Source organism: Aquarana catesbeiana, linkage group LG09 (assembly GCF_042186555.1).
Source record: "Aquarana catesbeiana isolate 2022-GZ linkage group LG09, ASM4218655v1, whole genome shotgun sequence".
Classification (NCBI taxonomy): domain Eukaryota; kingdom Metazoa; phylum Chordata; class Amphibia; order Anura; family Ranidae; genus Aquarana; species Aquarana catesbeiana.
Genome location: NC_133332.1, coordinates 194539272 through 194562004, shown reverse-complemented (window position 1 = coordinate 194562004; position 22733 = coordinate 194539272). Strand labels below are relative to the sequence as shown.

Sequence of the window (22733 nt, the reverse complement as noted above, 5' to 3'; positions counted from 1 at the left end):
ACCTTGCTCTGCTGAAGCCTGTCAAGTCGGACAACAATGCATTACATTTTGCACTACATTTGTCAATGTTATTGAGCAATCCTATGTTGACTTTGTGAAAAAATGCAGTGAGGCAGTAGACTCAATACATATGTAATCCTTCAGCAATAACACAGCTTTTCCTTTTCTTTTGTCCTAGCTTTGGTTGTAAGATTTCTGACAAAAAGGTTTATTGGAGACTACGAAGCAAACACCGGTAAGTTTGGAAAGAGGGTGGAGAGGGAGATTAATTACCCAGCATGTGCTTACAAAATGAGAACACTGCAAATTCTTCTTTGTGTTAACAGTTGAAATGCACAAGATTAATTACTGAAAATCAATATTATGTAAAAAGGCACACCTAGCCTGTCATTAACCTGGCCCTACATTTGTTTTTGTTTTTTAAGACCGAAAGCACTGTACACAAAAAGAGGCTATATTTATTAATGGACTCTAGGGTGTATGCATTCTAGTTCTTTGTATGATAGTCTATTTTTTTCTTTGTCCTTTTTGATAATGTAATGTGTCCTTCTTCATTGCAAAAACATAATTCCAAATAGTGGTGATAAATGATGATTGCACTTTTAGTGTCCTTACCCCCTACTGCTCCCCTTTCCAAGTGGTTTGGTTATAGATTCTCCAAGATTTGATTTAGATTCCCCACACCGATGGTGCAAACTCCTTTGGTCAGCCTGAACTCACCAAAACAGATGGACTTATGTTTTGCAACAAAAGGTCAAAAAGCGCATTCAGATGTATTATGTCTTTATCCAGATTTACTCCACTCATGAGAGAGAACAGAGATGGGAACTCATCGTGTAAAACCATAAAAACTGTACTTTCTTACATAAGATAAAATATTGCACTCCCTTTTGTAGGCACATATAAACAGCATAAACACTCATAGAAAGCTACTGCCACTCCGTCAGCTGTACAAGGAGCTGCTGTGCACTCCACCTTGTAAATTTAGCATAGCTAGTATATCTAGGAAGATTGTGCAGTCAGATTGTAATGTGTGTCTGGCTTAATTTGTAACCCACCTTACAATCTCTTCTTTCAAACAATCTTTTAAAAGTTTTAGTGTATCAAATTCCATTTTTATACTGTTCAACTTAAAGTGGATGTAAACTCTCACATATACCCAGTGAAGTGAACAGCCTCAGATGATACACAGAGATGAAACAAATCCTTCTACATAAGTTTTACTTGTATATCTGCTGTTTTCAGCTTTCTACACTCTTTAGAAAGTGCAGATCGTGTTACAAATTGTGTTTCCTCATTCAGCAGTGGTAGGGAAGTCTGGGTATACACCGTGTGAGAGCTGATTGTCGGAAAGGCACCCCCCCTCCACATAGGCAGAGGAACGAAGAAACTTGCAGAGCTGTACTGTGAATAGACCAGCTCTCTGCTTATCTATCTCTAAGCACCCTCCCCAACACAAATTTCCAGCTGCTTTTATCTCTTGTGTCAGAGAACTTGTCAGAAGTTATCATACTGATAACAGAAGAACGATGCAGCAGAAAGACACGGGACTTACAGCTTTGGAGAGAGATAAGTAAACACTACAGATATACAGTATGTGCCCAGGTCAGATTTCATGAATGGGGTTTACAACCACTTTAAGCTAAGCATATTGTGCAGTCACAACATAACATATGTGGGCTGCTGAGCACACTTACCAAATGTGAGTGTATCGATATCCTAAATTGTTAAGTAGCCCTTCATGATGAGCCTGGGATACAGATGCACTGGGGGTGATTTACTAAAGACAAATGGATTGTGCACTTTGCAAGTGCAGTTGCTGCAGAGCTTAGTAAATGAGGTAAAGCTTCACTTTGCAAAGAATACCCTATCACATGCAAGGAAAATTAAAAAAAAACAGCATTTTTGCTTGCATATGATTGGATAATGGAAACCAGATGAGCTTTCCCTCATTTACTAAACTGGAGCAACTGCATGTCCAAAGTGCACAGTCTGTTTGCCTTTAGTAAATCAACCGCAATGTTTAAAAGGGAGGTGTAAGGCATTGCACAGAATAGAGAGATATAAAGTATTATATGTAACACAGAGGTATGAGGCACTGTGAGTAATAGAGCGATATGAGGTATTGCTTGTAAAATACAGTTCTGAAGCACCACATGTAATAGATATAAATATTTTTTTTTTTTATGTACAGTATCTCACAAAAGTGAGTACATCCCTCGCATTTTTGTAAATATTTTATTATATCTTTTCATGTGACAACACTGAAGAAATGACACTTTGCTATAATGTAAAGTAGTGAGTGTACAGCTTGTATAACAGTGTAAATTTGCTGTCCCCTCAAAATAACTTAACACACAACCATTAATGTCTAAACCGCTGGCAACAAAAGTGAGTACACCCCTAAGTGAAAATGTCCAAATTGGGCCCAAAGTGTCAATATTTTGTGTGGCCACCATTATTTTCCAGCACTGCCCTAACCCTCTTGGGCATGGAGTTCACCAGAGCTTTACAGGTTGCCACTGGAGTCCTCTTCCACTTCTCCATGACGACATCATGGAGTGGTGGATGTTAGAGACCTTGCTCTCCTCCACCTTCCGTTTGAGGATGCCCCAGAGATGCTAAATAGGGTTTAGGTCTGGAGACATGCTTGGCCAGTCCATCACCTTTACCCTCAGCTTCTTTAGCAAGGCAGTGGTCGTCTTGGAGGTGTGTTTGGGGTCGTCATCATGTTGTAATACTGCCCTGCGGCCCAGTCCCCGAAGGGAGGGGATCATGCTCTGCTTCAGTATGTCACAGTACATGTTGGTATTCATGGTTCCCTCAATAAACTGTAGCTCCCCAGTGCCGGCAGCACTCACACAGCCCCAGACCATGACACTCCCACCACCATGCCTGACTGTAGGCAAGACACACTTATCTTTGTACTCCTCACCTGGTTGCCGCCACACATGCTTGACACCATCTGAACCAAATACGTTTATCTTGGTCGCATCAGACCACAGGACATGGTTCCAGTAATCCACGTCCTTAGTCTGCTTGTCTTCAGCAAACTGTTTGCGGGCTTTCTTGTTCATCATCTTTAGAAGAGGCTTCCTTCTGGGACGACAGCCATGCAGACCAATTTGATGCAGTGTGCACTGTATGGTCTAAGCACCGACAGGCTTACCCCCTCCCCACCCCTTCAACCTCTTCAGCAATGCTGGCAGCACTCATACGTCTATTTCCCAAAGACAACCTCTAAATATGACGCTGAGCATGTGCACTCAACTTCTTTGGTCAACCATGGTGAGGCCTGTTCTGAGTGGAATCTGCCCTGTTAAACTGCTGTATGGTCTTGGCCACCATCCACCATGCTGCAGCTCAGTTTCAGGGTCTTGGCAATCTTCTTATAGTGTAAAAAAAAATTCCACGCTGCAGCTAACACAGCAATTAGATAATAGCAAAAACAATAGGAAAACAAATAGTGTAGCGCTCTGTGAAAAAAAGGAATAAACTTAACGCAATACAAGTGAATATGGGTAATAAACCCCAATACTCTCAATATTGAAATGAGAATAAAAAGCTTAAACAATATGTGATAATCCGTGCATACAAGTGATTAAATGTCCAAAAAGGATTAGAAACAAAGTAACACTGTTCAAAAAAAGTTCAAAGACTTCCTATTGATATCCAGACAGTGAACATGGATGTATGACCGAAGTGAGGGGAACCACCACCGATATAAGGGAGGCTTACCAAAGCGTTTGAACCCAAAAGAACATACGTTCTATGAGTCAAACAGGCTTGTGTTGTATGGACAACAAATGTGGATGGACACTCAGAATCTCCAAATCACTGGACCAGGAACGCCCGACTATCGACAAGATGGAGGGTGTATCCTTACAGGATTAGCGCCCCAGACAATGTCCTAGGAGATGAAATGCGTCGGGAAGGACTCCACTGCCGCCATTTGTTTTTAAAGCGCTTATTTGACCTACTAAATGTAAGTGTTCTAGCTACATTAAAATTCTTTCTATTTTAAATGAAATTACGCTATGTGGCCCTTTCTGCTCTCCTCTCTTATAACTTCCTTCATTACATCCATGGATATCTGACCACCATCTCCCATGCAACAAGCCTTTAAGGATACACCCTCCATCTTGTCGATAGTCGGGCGTTCCCGGTACCCATATTCACTTGTATCATGTTAAGTTTATCCCTTTTTTTTCACAGTGCGCTACACTATTTGTTTTCCAATCTTCTTATAGCCTAGGCTAATTCTTTTTTTCAGATCCTCAGAGTTATTTGCCATGAGGTGCCATGTTGAACTTCCAGTGACCAGTATGAGAGTGAGAGCGATAACACCAAATTTAACAAACACCTACTCTATGTTCAGGGGAACCCCACCAAGCAATACAAAGAAATCTTGTGCATTCTGGCTCAGAAGGGTGTGCGTTTAGGTGTGCTGTCCAAAAAAGAAGGTTAAGCATTGGTACCTGAATTTCCATTTTTTCACCATCTCCCTAAAACCCACAAGGGACTTGATCCTTTGGTGGGGCGTCCCATAGTGGCTGGAATCGGCTCACTAAACAAAAATTGGGGTTTTGGGTCGATTGTCAGCTTCAATCGTTGGTCAAGTTACTCCCTAGTTATTTGAGAGACACAAAACAAATATTAAATCTATATGACAAGATTGAATGGGTAGAGAGGGATGTATGGATTACTTGTGATCTGTCCAGCTTGAATTCCTTGATTCCCCGTGCATTGGGCTTGAGGGATGTGGAATATTTTTTGTACTGTGGTAATTGTTTATCATTTAATGTGTTTTCTACAATGGATATTTTAATAGCATTACCCAAGCCATTCATCTGGAAAAATGTTTTTCGTTTTGGAAGCAAAGAACAGAACACAGGGATCCAATCACTGGAAGAATCCCATCTGTTTTGAATTCGTTTTGAATTTGTTTTGAATCAATTATGTTAAGTGATCATGTGATATGTCTTTTTGTATATTATTATGTTGGTGATTGCATTCTGAATAGTTTAGACGAAGCACGCCAGCCGTGTGAAACGCGTCACCTTTTGCCCCTGCCATTGCCTATGTCATTGCTTTTTGTCTTGTGATTTTATCTCCTCAATAAACTTTTCTATTTTTGCATCTAATATGGGAGTGCTGCCATCCAATTTTTGTATATCCATTCGTCTGCAGCAGTGACAGGGCGTGCACCCCATCTGATGTGTGTTCATTCATCAGCAGTTCAGCTATCCACACCTGGAGCAGTTACTTCATTTTGTTCACGAAATGCGGTTTGCCATGATTGCAGCACGATTTATCGTGCAAAAATTGCAGCAGAAACGCACCGCATTTTTAGGTGCTATTCAAATGAATGGCATCTGAAATGTGCATATTCTGATTTGTCATTAACACCAGGGCATTTTGAAATTGCCGGCAGAATTGGAGCAAAATGCCCAGGTGTGAATGCAGCCTAATGAGGGCAACTCTGACCTGTGACAAGGAAACTGGCAAGTAAGCTTTGTGTGATTTGGTAAAGATCCCACCTGAAATAGCATGAATACTGGGAATGAGTTGTGTGTAAAATGTACTAGATCTCACTTGTGGCATGGATACTGATTAGTGAATTTTGTGTAATGGGGGGCAGATATCACTTCTTGCATGGATACTGATCAGTGAGCATTTTGTAATGGGGGCAGAGCTCACTTGTAGCATGGATACTGGGCAGTGAGTTTTGTGTATTGGGGGGCAAGTCTCACTTGTAGCATGGGTACTGGGCAGTGAGCTGTGTGTATTAGGGGGCAGATCTTACTTGTAGCATGGATACTGTGCAGTGAGCTATGTGTAGTAGGGGGCGGATCTCACTTATAGCATGGATGGGTGAAGCGCCACTTCAATACAGGGCATTTTCACCCCCTTCCTGCCTAGGCCAATTTTCAGTTTTCAGCGCTGTTGCATGTTAAATGACAATTGCGCGGTCATGCAACACTGTACCCAAATTAAATTTTTGTCATTTTTTCCCCACAAATAGAGCTTTCTTTTGGTGGTATTTGATCACCTCTGCGGGTTTTATTTCTTGCGCTATAAACAAAAGAAGAGTGACAAGTTTAAAAAAAAAACGCAGTCGCAATATTTTTATTTTTTGCTATAATAAATATCCCAATTTTTAAAAACAAAAACAAATTTTTTCCTCGGTTTAGGTCGATATGTATTCTTCTAGATATTTTTGGTAAAAAAAATAGCAATAAGTGTATATTGATTGGTTCGCGCAACAGTTATAGCGTCTACAAAATAGGGGATAGATTTATAGCATTTTTGTTATTTGTTTTAGTAATGGTGGTGATCTGCAATTTTTATCGGAACTGCGACACATGGTCCCAAAATAGTTATTGACACTTTTTTGGGACCATTCACATTTATACAGTGACCAGTGCTATAAAAATGCACGGATTACTGTATAAATGTCACTGGGAGGGTAGGGGTTAAAACTAGGGGGCGATCAAGGGGTTAAATGTGTTACCTAGGGAGTGATTCTAACTGTAGGGGGAGGGGACTCACAAGGGGAGAAGACCGATCAGTGTTCCTCTATACTGGGAACATTATTATCGGTCTCCTCTCCCCTGACAGGACGTGGATGTGTGTGTTCACACACACGCATCCACGTCCCAGCTCTGTTACCGGCAATCGCGGGTGCCTGGTGGACATCACGGTCACACGCACCGGCTCCTGAGTGATGTGGCGGACGCGCGCACGCCCCTAGATGGCCGGGAAGCCCAAGATGTCATATGACACCCACCCAGGATGGGAGATCCCTCCTGCGGGCATCATTTGACAACAGCCGGGATGTTAAGTTAAAACAGTCTTTCAGTCGTACCAAAAAAAAAATGAATCGTCAGCAGCTACAAATAATGTAGCTGCTAACTTTTGTTAAAAAAGGGCACTTGCCTGCCCAAGGATCCAGCGCCGTCCTCATCCAGGCCAGTTTTTCGGCAGTCTTCGGGTCCTCCAGCATCGGCATGTTTACTATGTTGACTCCTGCGTCTTCATAGCAAGTTTTCCACTGCACATGCAAAAGTGCACAGGTGCTTTGTGAATGGACCCACAGCCTTCTGGAACCTGTGACGTGTCCCAGAAGGTTTTGAGATGTGTGTGTGTGGGGAGGTTAAATTTCTGCTTGGATTGCCTAGGTGGTTGGAGTGAAGGTGAGAGTGTGTACCTGTAAAAACTAATCAGGCAGGTTATTTAGTTAGTGGCAGTGTATTTGAGATATATGTGTGTACTCTGCATTTAGCATAGACTATATATTCAGTCAGTGCAGGCAGTGTGTATATATATGTATGTGTGTGTGTGTGTGTGTGTGTGTGTGTATATATATATATATATATATATATATATATATATATACACGGTCTATAATCGCAGTACATTGACAACTGCTGATTGGCCAAAGCATGCACCTAAACCTGCATGCTTTGTGCAATCTGCTGTGAGAGCCATGATTTGACTAGTCATGGCTCAGTGGGCTAAGTCCACGCCACACACTATATAAGGCTGCTTACACGGCGGCCATGTATAGTGTGATAACGTGGAGAGGAGAACTTGAGCTAAAAATAATTAATAACAAATATGTTATACTTACCTCCTCTGTGCAGTTGGTTTTGCACAGAGCAGCCCAGATCCTCCTCTTCTCGGGTCCCTCTTTGCTTCTCCTAGCCCCTACCACTTTTGAGTGCCCCTCAGCCAGCAGCCTGCTACAGGTTGTCACCCAAGCCGAGTCAGAGCTCCGTGTATCCATTCAGACATGGAGCCCCGACCTGGTCCCGCCCCTTGACTAACTTTGACAGCCGTGGGAGCCAATAGCACCGCTGCTCTGTCTCAGCCAATCAGGAGGAGCGTACTGGATGGCTGAGGGGATCGTGGACATTGCTGGAGGGAGAAGGACCTCAGGTAGGTAATTGGGGAGTGCTGCTACACACAGAAGGTTTTTTATCTTAATGCATAGAATACATTAAGATGGAAAACCTTCTGCCTTTACAACTCCTTTAATATATATATATATATATTTATATATATATATTTATTATCTATCTATAGTGCATTCAGTGTAGACTATATATACAGTGCAGGCAGTCTAGTATGTATATTATGTGTGTATATATATATATATATATATATATATATATATATATATATATATATATATATATATATATATATATATATATACACACACACACACACAGTGTAATCAGTGCAGAGTATATAATAGTGCATTGAAGTGGTTAAGGGGAACCCTATGACAGAATTAAGAACAAAAACGGCGTGGTAAAGGTTTTAAGGGGAACTCCATGCCAAAATGTAAAAAAAAAACTGAGTGGGGTCCCCCCTCCCTTTGGGTCTGGCATAGATTTTATGAGGAACTCCACGCAAAAATTTTTAAAAATTGGCATGGGGTACCCCCAAAATCCATACCAGACCCTTATCTAAGCAGCCTGGCAGGCCAGGAAGGGGGGGGGGGGTGAGCGAGCCCCACCTGAACCTTACCGGGCCACTTGCCCTCAACATGGGGAGGCAGTTTTTTTTTGTTTTGTTTTTTTTGGGTCCATCAGGCATCGTGATTGACGATGAATGTACATTTTTTAAAAAATGTACATTTTTTTTTTAATAAAGGAATTGTCAAAAACTGTCTATTGTGGTTTTTACTTTTTGACACCTTTTTTGTTGAATGGGTAGGGGTACAATGTACACCATACCCATTCACATAGGTTTAAAGGGGGCTTCCAGATTTTGATAACCCACGCCGATTTTTTTATAAGGTTATACATGCCTCCTGCATGTATCTTTACCTGTCAAATGTCTCCCCTCTGTCTGTTATGAGAGCCGAAAAACGGCATATTCTGTGGGTGGGTCTGTTGTCTGGAGCTCGGTGGGTGGAGTCGTGATGTCAGTAGACTCCCCGTCCACCTCTACACTCCCCTTGTCAATATGCATTTTCTCCTGTGTATTTCTTACACTGAACTTCTGCTATGATCTCTAACATCCAGTGAAAAGACAGGAAAGTAACCACATGACTTCAGCATGCCCAATTATGCTGAGGTGTGGAACATCCAATCCTGGCAGAGCAGCAGAAGAAAGGAGTGGGGGAGGGAATTAAAAAAATAATGCATGTCTTAGGCTAGTGCACGAGATATGTAAATCACCTGTCACTCACAGCAAGGGGGAGGATTTGACAAAGTTTTTCTCTGTTTGTCAAGATTTATCTCTCTGAACAATAAAAGAGGATTTCTCAGAGATGGATTAACTCTTTGTGGCAAGACTGGGCTCAAATGATAGGAAATCTTATACTCTATATCAGGGGTGTCAAACTCTATTTCATCGTGGGCCGCATCAGCATTACGATTGTCCTCAAAAGGGCCAGTTGTATCTATAACATTAGATGTCCAGTGCATCCCCTCCCCTTACATTAGATATCAAGAGCCACCCCACTATAAGAAGTTGAGTCCCCTACTCTCCCTAACATCACAGTGCACCCTCCTTCCTTATGTTGCTGCTGGGAAGAAGCTGGAAGCTTTGCTTGAAAGCAGAAAGTAGAGGTCTGGAGGAGGAACAGAGGAGGGCTGGAGCGCTCCTGCAGCTGCAGGAGAGGTGCGAGGGCCACATGAAATTGCCTGGAGGGCCGGATTCGGCCCGCGGGCCTTGTGTTTGACACCTGTGCTCTATGTTATGACATAAAAAAAAAAAAAAAAATCGGGTTTACATCCACTTTAACATACTATGCCTGTAGTGTACAGATTGTCTTGACCGTTGCAACCACAGATGGCTGTAGACAGTAGTTATAATATAGTAAAGTTCTATTGCAACTATAATGTGTTGATTTTGATAACTTTCACTGTAACACCATGGTTTACTATATACAGTACTTGCACTATTTTGTACCTCATTGCTTGCCTAAAACTTTTTCCATTAAAAATGATTGGAAAAGAATATCTTAGAAATAAAATGTCAATGGACAGAGACACAATTTCATTTTAAACTTGCTTTGTTACTGTGCAGGTGCATTATATTCAAGAAAAGTCACAATTGATGGGGAGCAAATTTCACTCCAAGTGCAAGATACACCTTATGTATCAATGGAGGTAAGCTTTTTATCTGCAATATTTGCATGTTAAAACAAAGAAAGCACAATCCTGTGAAAAATGTATGTAAACTAAGTTAAGTGTATATGTATATATATATATATATATATATATATATATATATATATATATATATATATTTCTGTAAATTTTCAGATTTGCTGCTGGAGCTGCTGTGCACCTACTCTGAGAGCTACTCTGAGGTCTTTCTGGCTTATATTACCCTAATCCCTAAAGAAGGGTTGCCACCTGTCCGGGATTCACCTGGACAGTTTGGGTTTTGAATCATGTGTTGGGGTTTCAAACCGCCTGAAACCCGGACACAATATTCAGACAGGAATGTGGTTCACAACAGGGCCTGACAGGAGGGTGAGGGGGCACTATGTGTGCCACGTTACTATTCTCTTTGGAGCGCCCAAAGGTGTCCCAGGTCTGTTACAGTCCTATAGTGTATGCTAAAAAAAATGTTTTGCTGTGCGCCGCTAAAGTGTTCGGGTTTGACTTGAAGAAAAAGTGACAACCCTACCCTAAAGAGTGCAAAGATGCTACCAAATGCCAGCATTTTAGGCTCATATCCCCTTTGAATGTGGATATTAAGCTGCTGGTCAAAATCCTTGTAGGCAGATTGAAATCTTACCTGACGGGGTATTTCCCTGGGACCAGGTGGGACCTCAGAGAGAAGCCAGGGATAATTCACCGAGGTCGCTCTCCACTCATCCATTGGGTGAAATCTAATACTCTCCTGTGCCTAATTTTGTCAACAGATGCTGACAAAGCATTTTATAGAACAGACTGGGTTTTAAGGATGAGTTTTTACAATTGGGAATGCATGAGAATATGCTTTGGTGGGTAGGGGCACTATACAGTTTGTCCAGCAGTGAGGGTTAGGTTAATAACACTTTGTCAACCTTATTGCAAATTAAAAACAGCATGAGACAGGGGCGCCTTCTTTTCCCATGATTCATTCTTTTATTAAAAGCATTATTTTGTAAAATCAGAAACAACCCAGATATCACAGTAGTCCCATATAGATTCCATGCATCATAAAGCCAAAGCAGGACATTCTGTTTTTCACAACCAGGTCCTAAATCTCCCTGCAAAATGTTATGGAGAAGCTATTTAGGCTAGGGATGGTCTTGATGTATGAGTCACTCGCAAACGAACTGAACATATGGAGCGTTTGCGGCAAATTCGAGTGCCGCAGAGCCCCCCATAATGCAATGCGAAATCGCAGTACATTGACAACTGCTGATTGGCCAAAGCATGCACCTAAACCTGCATGCTTTGTGCAATCTGCTGTGAGAGCCATGATTTGACCAGTCATGGCTCAGTGGGCTAAGTCCACGCCACACACTATATAAGGCTGCTTACACAGCGGCCATGTATAGTGTAATAACGTGGAGAGGAGAACTTGAGCTAGATTAGGCAGGTTGGTTAGTGGCGTGCAAGCAGTTTAGTGTGTATATATATATATATATATATATATATATATATATATATATATATATATATATATATATATATAGCGTAGTCAGTATAGAATATATATACAGTGCAGGCAATGTATTAAAGTGATTGTAAAGGCTTGCTTTTAAAAAAAATAATTAATAACATACATGTTATACTTGCCTCCTCTGTGCAGTTGGTTTTGCATAGAGCAGCCCAGATCCTCCTCTTCTCGGGTCCCTCTTTGCTGCTCCTAGCCCCTACCACTTTTGAGTGCCCCTCAGCCAGCAGCCTGCTACAGGTTGTCACCCAAGCCGAGTCAGAGCTCCGTGTATCCATTCAGACATGGAGCCCCGACCTGGTCCCGCCCCTTGACTGACTTTGATTGACAGCCGCGGGAGCCAATAGCACCGCTGCTCTGTCTCAGCCAATCAGGAGGAGCCTACTGGATGGCTGAGGGGATCGTGGACATTGCTGGAGGGAGAAGGACCTCAGGTAGGTAATTGGGGGGTGCTGCTACACACAGAAGGTTTTTTATCTTAATGCATAGAATGCATTAAGATGGAAAACCTTCTGCCTTTACAACTCCTTTAATATATATATATTTATATATATATATATTTATTATCTATCTATAGTGCATTCAGTGTAGACTATATATACAGTGCAGGCAGTCTAGTATGTATATTATGTGTGTATATATATATATATATATATATATATATATATATATATACACACATACATACACACACACACACACACACACACACACACACACACACAGTGTAATCAGTGCAGAGTATATAATAGTGCATTGAAGTGGTTAAGGGGAACCCTATGACAGAATTAAGAACAAAAACGGTGTGGTAAAGGTTTTAAGGGGAACTCCATGCCAAAATGTAAAAAAAAAAACTGAGTGGGGTCCCCCCTCCCTTTGGGTCTGGCATAGATTTTATGAGGAACTCCACGCAAAAATTTTTAAAAATTGGCATGGGGTACCCCCAAAATCCATACCAGACCCTTATCTAAGCAGCCTGGCAGGCCAGGAAGGGGGGGGGGGTGAGCGAGCCCCACCTGAACCTTACCGGGCCACTTGCCCTCAACATGGGGAGGCAGGTTTTTTTTGGGTTTTTTTTGTTTGTTTTTTTTTTGGGTCCATCAGGCATCGTGATTGACGATGAATGTACATTTTTTAAAAAATGTACATTTTTTTTTTAATAAAGGAATTGTCAAAAACTGTCTATTGTGGTTTTTACTTTTTGACACCTTTTTTGTTGAATGGGTAGGGGTACAATGTACACCATACCCATTCACATAGGTTTAAAGGGGGCTTCCAGATTTTGATAACCCACGCCGATTTTTTTTCCTTGATTTTTTATCTATATTGCCGGGAGAGGGCAGTACATTACAGCCGACCAAGTTTAAATGACATTGCGGCACTGTTATACACATCACACAGATGCGCCACTTTACAGGCAGACTAAGGGGACCCCCCGACACGATATTTAAAGGAATATTTCATTTTTATTGTTTCACTTTAAGCATTATTAAAATCACTGCTCCTGAAAAAACTGTAGTTTTAAAAACTTGTTTTTGCATTGATACATGTCCCCTAGGGCAGTACCCAGGTCCCCAAACACTTTTTATGGCAATAACTTGCATTATAAGCCTTTTAACCACTTCAGCCTGGGACCATTTGGCTGCCCAAAGACCAGAGCTTTTTTTGCGATTCGGCACTGCGTCGCTTTAACTGACAATAGCGCGGTCGTGCGACGCTGTACCCAAACAAAATTGATGTCCTTTTTTTCCCACAAATAGACCTTTGTTTTGGTGGTATTTGATCGCCTCTGCGGTTTTTATTTTTTGTGCTATAAACAAAAAAAGAGCGACAATTTTGAAAGAAACGCAGTATTTTTTACTTTTTGCTATAATAAATATCACCCAAAAATCTATATAAAAAAAATTTTTCCTCACTTTAGGTCCATATGTATTCTTCTAAATATTTTGGTAAAAAAAAATTGCAATAAGCGTATATTCATTGGTTTGCACAAAATGTATAGCGTCTAAATAGGGGATAGTTTTATGGCATTTTTATTTTTAATTTTTTTTTATTAGTAATGGCAACAATCTGCGATTTTTTTTTTTTTTTTTATCGGGACTGCGACATTATGGCAGACACATCGGACATTTTTGACACATTTTTGGGACCATTGTCATTTATACAGTGATCAGTGCAATTAAAAATGCATTGATTACTGTGTAAATGACACTGGCAGTGAAGGGGTTAACCACTAGGGGGCAGTGAAGGGGTTAAGTGTGTCCTAGGGAGTGATTCTAACTGTGAGGGGGCTGGGCTTGAACACTCTAGACAGAACGGAGGATGCTTAGTTTAAATAAGCATCTCCCTGATCTTCCTCTCCGCGACACGATCGCGGGCACCCGGCGGACATCGAGTATGCGGGACTCTCGCGACACCACTTTTTAAAGGGGACGTACCTGTACGCCCTTTGGCCTGCCAGTGGCATTCTGCCAACATACATCGGCGTGCGCTGGTCGGCAAGCGGTTAAAATGAGCACTTTTGATTTTTCATGTTCGTGTACCATAGACTTTAATAGGGTTCGCATGTTCGCACAATTTTTTTGCCTGTTTGCATGATCTGGTGCGAACCGAACCGGGCGGTGTTCGGCCGCTCCCTAATCTAGATTTCAGAACTCTTTACAATCGACCTTACCTTAGTCTTGGCAACAACATCACCTATTTAGTTCACCTCTCTAAAGATTCTCATACTCTTTATAGGCATAATGCCCCTCTGCTCTTACAGGCCATTCAAAAGGACCTGCGGAAGTATATTGCCAGGCCTACTCAGATATCTATATAGGTATAGTGCTCACTGGGTGTTACTATGAACACTCACAGTCTCAATCAGTGCCACGTCCCCAAATGTTGCATAATTTAGAGAAATCAAAAACATGGTCTTTGAAGGCACATACTATTTTTAAGAAATTGATTGGTGTATGTGCCTTCAAAGTCCATGTTTTCAATTTCTCTAAATTATCCACGCTTACTCAGGCAATGCTACTAACTTCAGATAGGGTAAATACTCCCTCACTAGAGCTTACTCTTCCATAGCCCTATTGGGGAGGATTCCTTGGATTGGCCCAGAGGGGGAACTTGTATTCTTTGGTAAATGGGGAGTGAATGAAACGGTTTGTTGTAGTAAGTTTCTAATAAATGGTAGATTGAAACTGCTTGCCCAACCTAGGAATAGAGTTTCTTTCCAATGTATTCCTGGATATATTCCCAAATGTAGTTTGAAAGAGAGAGAATCAAGCCATCACTCCATGAGCCACATACTTTCTAAGTGACTCCAACTGAGAGTTCATAACTTTAACCGTAGAAACAAACAAAGGGAATGACAGAGACAACAGAGGGATAGTGTCCATGCTGGCCTAGCAGGCACAGGTACTGTTGCTCTGTAAAGGAATTCCATGGGATAGCCCACCCTAACCTGTCTGCTCGCTTGAAGTTCAAGGATTATTCAGCATACCTGTGACAAACACCCTACAGGTAATACCGGGGGTCCGGCAATCGTTTCCGTGAGTCTCCTTTCCCTTTAACAGATATGGAAAAACTCCTGGTGTGCTGACCAGGTTTCTGTACCAGAACACGGTTTTTATAAATGGCTCGTCCCTGCCGCCATTCTCTAAATATGTTCTGAAAACGCACCCACATTGCATGATCGGGTGTCCTTTGGGGCTTGGGTACATGTAGGTAGTCCCATATAAGGTCCCTTTCCCATTGCTCCCGGGAAACTTCCACTATGTTCATTATTTCTTCTGGGACATAAGGATAATCAAATCCATATTCCTGTGCAACCTGTTTCTGAATGTCTCTCTGAAACCTTGACAAACGTTGAAGTTCTCTAGGTTTTCCTCTCCCAGGTAGCACACAGGAGTCTGGGGCCCTAATAGCCCTTTGTTGAAACAAAGGTAATTGGCTTAGCAATGCGCTCGTGAGCGTCTTAATTGGGGGTGCTGGGAAGGTGGCAATGCTTTCCGGACCCCTGGAGATAGCACTTTGAGATGTGGAGCTCTCCACAAAGTACTCCTCGTCACTGGAACCACCTTCTTCTGGAGAGGACCAGACAAACAAATGTTCGAGCGATCCATACCTCTCCAGCACTTCTGGGGGACCCCAATCTATGGTCCGGCCCTTGCTTCCCCTGTCCAGCTCACCTGAGATATCACCATCTCCTTCCAATGGCTCCCTCTGGACAGGTTCAACAAGGGGCTTACTTGTAACGGTCGGCATTTCAAAGGAACATCTTGGGGCCTGCTCAATTACTCTAGCAACCCCTGGAGCCCCGACCAGACCACAGGCCTCCCCATTAGATCCTACCTGGACCTCCGGCTTTTCCGTTATGAGGGACTCTGGACGGAGTTTCTCTGCTGCACTTCCAATGGTATCTTGGCCCTCCGGAGGTTTGAGGCTTGCGGTGTGCAGAGTCTGGTGGCGCTGTCCACGTAGTAGTAGCTCACCTTCTGCTGATCAGATCCCAGCCGCGTAAGCTGCATGCTGCAGTGGCTACAGCGGGCCCAAGCGGTGACTCCCATGGTGGGTTTTTGGCAACCGGGACAGATCAAGCATAGTCTCTCCACTCCATCCACTACTCCCAACGCTAGCCCACCGGTAACTTCCAGGCGGATGCCGGTGCCAACGAGAATCCGTTCCTGCAGTTCAGTGTTTTGTTCCATAGTCGGCGGGCGGTTGAAACTCCATGCCATCTTTCACTGCTGAGCGCACACCGTGTATCACGCTGGAGAACTTTCCTCTGGGGCGTAACTCCACCACCTCCTCTCGCTGATCCAGCGCATGAGGGACTGTAACTCTTAATTTCCATTGGGCGAACCAGCGACCCCTGTCGGCAGGCACAATAGAACTGCAGCTTTTACAACAAACTGATTTTACAGTGAAAATGCTTCCTTGCGATGTCCCTACTGTAGGAGAAATAGTCCCTGTATTGTCTCCAGCACCACACCACCCCCTGTGTCCATGTTTCCAAGGGCAACAGCGACACCCACAACTCCTCCACATTTTCTTCTGTAATGCAGGCAAAGTTTTTGAATAAAGATGGTGATACCGGTTACTGTATGCAGGGTTGCTAGGGGTAACGGACTGGCTGAAAAAGGTTAATTCTTGGTGGGACCTCCATGAAGCGCACTACTCCCGTAGGAGCTGCTAATAGTTCATGCCTTTCTCCCAGTTGGTTCCATTACCCCCCACTTCCCTGCATTGATCACACAGCAAACAGTCTTGAACAAAATAAACGATAACTTTATTCTTTCCATGCAGAAAGAATGTAAAACAAAGTATTTTAGAAATATGAGCTGCCTTATTCACTCGGTTCTTGTACTGAACTGCATATCTTCTCCCTCCTGTTCACCACTACTTCCCAACTGACACTGAATCTTCAATTTAAGTCCCAAGAACAATACTCTGAATAAAATCCCTGGACCGGCACCCTCAGCCTATGAAGATAACTGCTTCTCTGGGTATGCACTCACGTGTACATTTGAGCGACCATCCATGTTTGCCAAAAGAAGGTCCTCTCCCAATTCTTTTCCTCTGTTGGGGGTAGCAGCCTCTCCTTTTAGATGTTGCAGGTTCCCGCAGTTGTTTCCTCCATCCCTCCTCCTGTTAAGGCAGGTTCCTCTCCCCAAAAGGGGAGAGTTCTTTAACTGTATCAGCGACTACATTCTGCACTCTTTTGCTGTCCTCTTCCCATCAGCAAGCACGAAGCCCCGGGAAGCATGTGACCCACAGTTATATAGACCTATTAGCCCCTGCCCATACAAATTAATGATAGGCTAAGGGTGACCCATACCACTAACTACATCCTGTGTTAAAACAACCTGTCCTCCAGCATCTCTCACTGGTCAGACTAGGCGTCACTTTAGCAGAATGCAGATGGTCACATACCCCATTCTACACTATCATTCCTCCCCAATAAATCAAACCCAGCCAGGCCTATACCAAACAGGGTAATGCCTGAAATTTACACTTGGCACTAAACCTCTCTAACCTTTTAGCACTCACCTAAGTAGGTGGGTGCTACACTTTGAAAACGTAGATGCTTGTATACACAGTATAGGGGTGAGCTGTGGATGAAAGAGCTTGTTTTCTGTTTAGAGACACGCTGCAGGCAGTAGGCAAGTGTTGGCCACTGACAAGCTAATTGTTTGTGTGGTAGCCCTTTCTTTGTTATGTATACACATACATACAGTATACACATACTGGGGTTGATGATTTAATAAAGGCAAATAGACTATTCATGAAAAAAGGGAAAGGGGTACGCAAAGTACCCTAACTGCGCAAATGGTAAATTGAAATTAGTAAGTTGTGAGAGCTGCTGGTTATATGCAATAGGCCTTTGGTGAAGAAAAAAAGAATTAATAAAATTTCTTTAAACCACGCTCTCATCAATATATATAAAGTGTTATGATATTAACCAAAAAGTGTCATCATATTAAAACATGAACCATAAATTGATGTCATAAGAACATAAATTCATAAATATATTTGCACTTTTTTGGACTTTATGGTTCATTCATGCACATTGCACCTTGTTTATGAATTGATGTTTTTATGACATCAATTTATGGTTCATGTTTTAATATGATAACACTTTTTGGTTAATATCATAGCACTTTATATATATTTATGAGAGCGCGGTTTAAATTAATTTCATTGATTAATTTTTTTCTTCACCAAATAGACTATTCACTTTGCAAGTTTAGTTGCAGTCTGCTAGGGATTTATCCCTGATTGAGTGCTTAGTGAATGGGATAAAGCTCTGCTGACATCATGTGCAAGCAAAAATTTATTTTTTATTTTTTTATTCTTGCACTAGATTGGGTATTCTTTACAAAGTGAAGCTTCACTTCACTAAGCTCTGGGGAAAATCCCCTTGCAGAGTGCACCTTCACTTGCAAAGTAAATAGTGTATTTGGCTTTAGTAGATCAGCCCAACTATGTGTGTGTACAGTATCTCACAAAAGTGAGTAGACCCCTCACATTTTTGTAAATATTTTATTATATTTTCATGTGACAACACTGAAGAAATTACACTTTGCTACAATGTAAAGTAGTGAGTGTACCACTTGTATAACAGTCTCTCATACATAAGTGAAAATGTCCAAATTGGGCCCACAGTGTCAATATTTTGTGTGGCCACCATTATTTTCCAGCACTGCCTTAAACCTCTTGGGCATGGAGTTCACCAGAGCGTCACAGGTTGCCACTGGAGTCCTCTTCCACTCCTCTATGGAGTGGAGCTTCTGGATGTTAGAGACCTTGCGGTCCTCCACCTTCTATTTGAGGATGCCCCACAGATGCTCAATAGGGTTTAGGTCTGGAGACATGCTTGGCCAGTCCATCACCAGTGGTCAGTATGTCACAGTACACGTTGGCATTCATGGTTCCCTCAATGAACTGTAGCTCCCCAGTGCCGGCAGCACTCACGCAGCCCCGGACCATGTCTCTCCCACCACTATGCTTGGCTGTAGGCAAAGACACACTTGTCTTTGTACTCCTCACCTGGTTGCTGCCACACACGTTTGACACCATCTGAACCAAATAAGTTTATCTTGGTCTCATAAGACCACAGGACATGGTTCCAGTAATCCATGTCCTTAGTCTGCTTTTCTTCAGCAAACTGTTTGCGGTCTTTTTTGTGCATCATCTTAGAAGAAGCTACCTTCTGGGACAACAGCCATGTAGACCAATTTGATGTAGTGTGCGGCGTATGGTCTGAGCACTGACAGGCTGACCCCCCACCCCTTCAACCTCTGCAGCAATGCTGGCAGCACTCATACATCTATTTCCCAAAGTCAACCTCCGGATATAAAGCTGAGCATGTGCACTCAACTTCTAAGTGAATAATAAAAAAAAAAAAACATAGTTCTCTTTTAATGTCTAAACCGCTGGAAACAAAATAAGTACACCCCTAAGTGAAAATGTCCAAATTGGGCTCAATTAGCCATTTTCGCTCCCTGGTGCCATGTGACTCATTAGTGTTACAAGGTCTCAGGTGTGAATGGAGAGCAGGTGTGTTAAACTTGGTGTTATCACTCTCAGTCTCCCATACTGGTCACTGGAAGTTCAACATGGCATCTCATGGCAAAGAACTCTCTGTGGATCTGAAAAAAAGAATTGTTGCTCTACAATAAAGATGGCCTAGGGTATAGGAGGATTGCCAAGACCCTGAAACTGAGCTGGAGCACGGTGGCCAAGACCATACAGTGGTTTAACAGGACAGGTTCCACTCAGAACAGGCCTCACCATGGTCGACCAAAGAAGTTAAGTGCACATGCTCAGCTTCACATCCAGAGGTTGTCTTTGGGAAATAGACGTATGAGTGCTGCCAGCATTGCTGCAGAGGTTGAGGGGGTGGGGGGGGTCAGCCTGTCAGTGCTCAGACCATATGCCGCACACTGCATCAAATTGGTCTGCATGGCTGTCGTCCCAAAAGGAAGCCTCTTCTAAAGATGATGCACAATAAAGACCGCAAACAGTTTCCAGATTAAGGACATGGATTACTGGAACCATGTCCTGTATGTCATGACCTTGCAGTAATACTTTCATGACCTGTCTGTTTCTTAGCTGATCTGTGTATCAGCCTTGAGGCTTGTACTCTCACATCTGCATGCTTAAGTAATCTTCACTTAGTGTGGCTCCACCCTAGCCTCAACAGGAACCACTATTTAACACCGTATTCTCCAAGCCTGCCTTGCCGTGCAATATTGTGTGTTTGGCTTCCTGTTTCCTGCTTGCCGTGTGCTCTACATTTGTCTCTGTTACCGATCTTGGCGTGTTCCCAACTATCCCTGTCTGCTTGTGACCCTGACCTTTGGCGTGTTCTCGACTATCCCTGTTTGTCTGTGACCCTGACCTTTGGCGTGTTCTCTGTTATCCTTGTCTGCTAGTCGCCCCTCTACATTTGGCTACCTCCTTACTATCCCTTGCTGTCCTGGGCTGCTGTTTTCTCTCCATCCTCCTGTAGCCTACTGTGAGCGTGAGCTGGGAGACCCTGGGAGCCGCGACCTGGAGCCAGTTGCAGCCCAGTCCATCCTCACCACTAGAGGCTCTGGTGAACACCTGCTGGCTGTTAGACTCCGTGTCCTGGGGAATCTATGCTCTAACTCCCTGTGGGATCCGTGTTGGTGCTCCAGGGGATCTGCCTTCCTGAACCACCCTGAGTTCCATCTGCAGCAGTCAGCCTTAGGGTCCACTATCTTAGCGGTGCACTCCTGACCCCAACGGGGTGCATCTGTCACTTGGACTCAGGTGACCTGACACTGTGGTTTGATGAGACCAGGATAAACGTATTTGATTCAGATGGTGTCAAGCGTGTGTGGTGACAACCAGGTGAGGAGTACAAAGACAAGTGTGTCTTGCCTACAGTCGAGCATGGTGGTGGGACCGTCATAGTCTGGGGCTGCATGAGTGCTGCCGACACTGGGAAACTACAGTTCATTGAGGGAACCGTGTACTGTGACATAGCAGAGCATGATCCCCTTCCTTTGGGGACTGGGCTGCAGGGCAGTATTCAAAAATGATAATGACCCCAAACACATCTCCAAGACAACCACTGCCTTGCTAAAGAAGCTGAGGGTAAAGATGATGGGCTGGGCCTTTTGAGCATCTGTGGGGCATCCTTAAACGGAAGGTGAAGGAGCGCAATGTCTCTAACATCCACCAGCTCCAAGATGTTGTCAGAGAGTAGTGGAAGAAGATTCCAAGATGGTTAAGGCAGTGCTGGAAAATAATGGTGGCCACACAAAATATTGACACTTTGGGCTCAGTTTGGACATTATCACTTAGAGGTGTACTCACTTTTGTTGCCAGCGGTTTAGACATTAATGGCTGCGTGTTGAGTTATTTTGAGGGGACAGCAAATTTACACTGTTATAAAAGCTGTACACTCACTGCTTTACATTGTAGCAAAGTATAATTTCTTCAGTGTTGTCATATGAAAATATATAATAAAATATTTACAAAAATGTGAGGGGTGTACTCACTTTTGTGACATACTGTGTGTACATGTGTGTGTGTATATGTGTGTGTATGTATGTATGTGTATATATATATATATATATATACACACACACACACACACACACACACAAACACACACACAGCAGATACATACATGCACACATAAAACTCATACAACTTTTATATAATTATAAAAGCCGCAGTTCTATCCTGCATAAGTGACATATGCTTGAAGGATGTTTCTATGGAACATGGCCTATCCCTCCCACATTTCTTTTGTGACATTTAGCAGTCCCATGGCATGTCTACCATGACAGGTAAGCCGCGATCCTTACCTGCCGACCCCCAGAACCTGGACAGGATAGGCAGCTGGAGTGGAAATTAAGGGACTGATCTGTATTTTTTTTCTGCAGCAGCTGAAAGTAGGCTTCTCCTCCTCTTGCCGATATTCAGCTGCCTCGGGAGGAAAATACAGGGGATTGGTACCAATGTATGCCACCCCTCTTGTCCCAGTTCCTTTTCTTTCTGCTGCCCAGTGTGCTCACCTACTCCCCCTCATTGTTTTAGGATGATGAGTGGGGAAGAGGCCAGTTAATATGTCACAAAGGCATATGTGTGGAGCTTTGAGGTGCACATCCTAATACAATAGGCTGCGCACACCTATGATCAAAAGGGTTATGTTTTTCCTTTGTATGGGAGCTACATCCTCCCAACTATTTTTGTGCCGGAAATTCCGACCGTGTGTAGGCTCTATCGGACATTTTCCATCGGAATTTCCTACAAACAATATTTGAGATCTGGATCTCAAATTTTCCGACAACAAAATCTGTTGTCGGAAATTCCAATTGTGTGTACACAATTCTGACACGCAAACGGAATCAAGCAGAAGAGCCATGGATTTTGTTGTCGGAATGTGCGATCGTGTGTACGCGGCATTATATTAAAATCTCGAAATCTCTAAGACTACCCTATCTAGCCCTGTAAAAAGAGATAGCTATACATACCTTTTTTGAAGCCGCTTCGATCGGTCTCTCTAGAGGAAACAGCAAACAATGCCTGGGAAATGAATGGGAAGTGACGTCACCCATAGAGTTACT

The 22733-nt window shown here is 42.9% G+C and overlaps 1 protein-coding gene across 1 annotated transcript in view; it reads left to right on the top strand.

Moving 5' to 3' along the window:
• LOC141108166 (ras-like protein family member 11A-like) overlaps positions 1 to 22733 on the top strand; it is an 85135-nt gene that overhangs the window by 6439 nt on the left and 55963 nt on the right. The window contains exons 2-3 of the mRNA XM_073599484.1: positions 179 to 235; positions 10048 to 10130. Coding sequence (XP_073455585.1) covers positions 179 to 235; positions 10048 to 10130 — 140 coding nt within the window. The remainder of the gene's footprint in view (positions 1 to 178; positions 236 to 10047; positions 10131 to 22733) is intronic.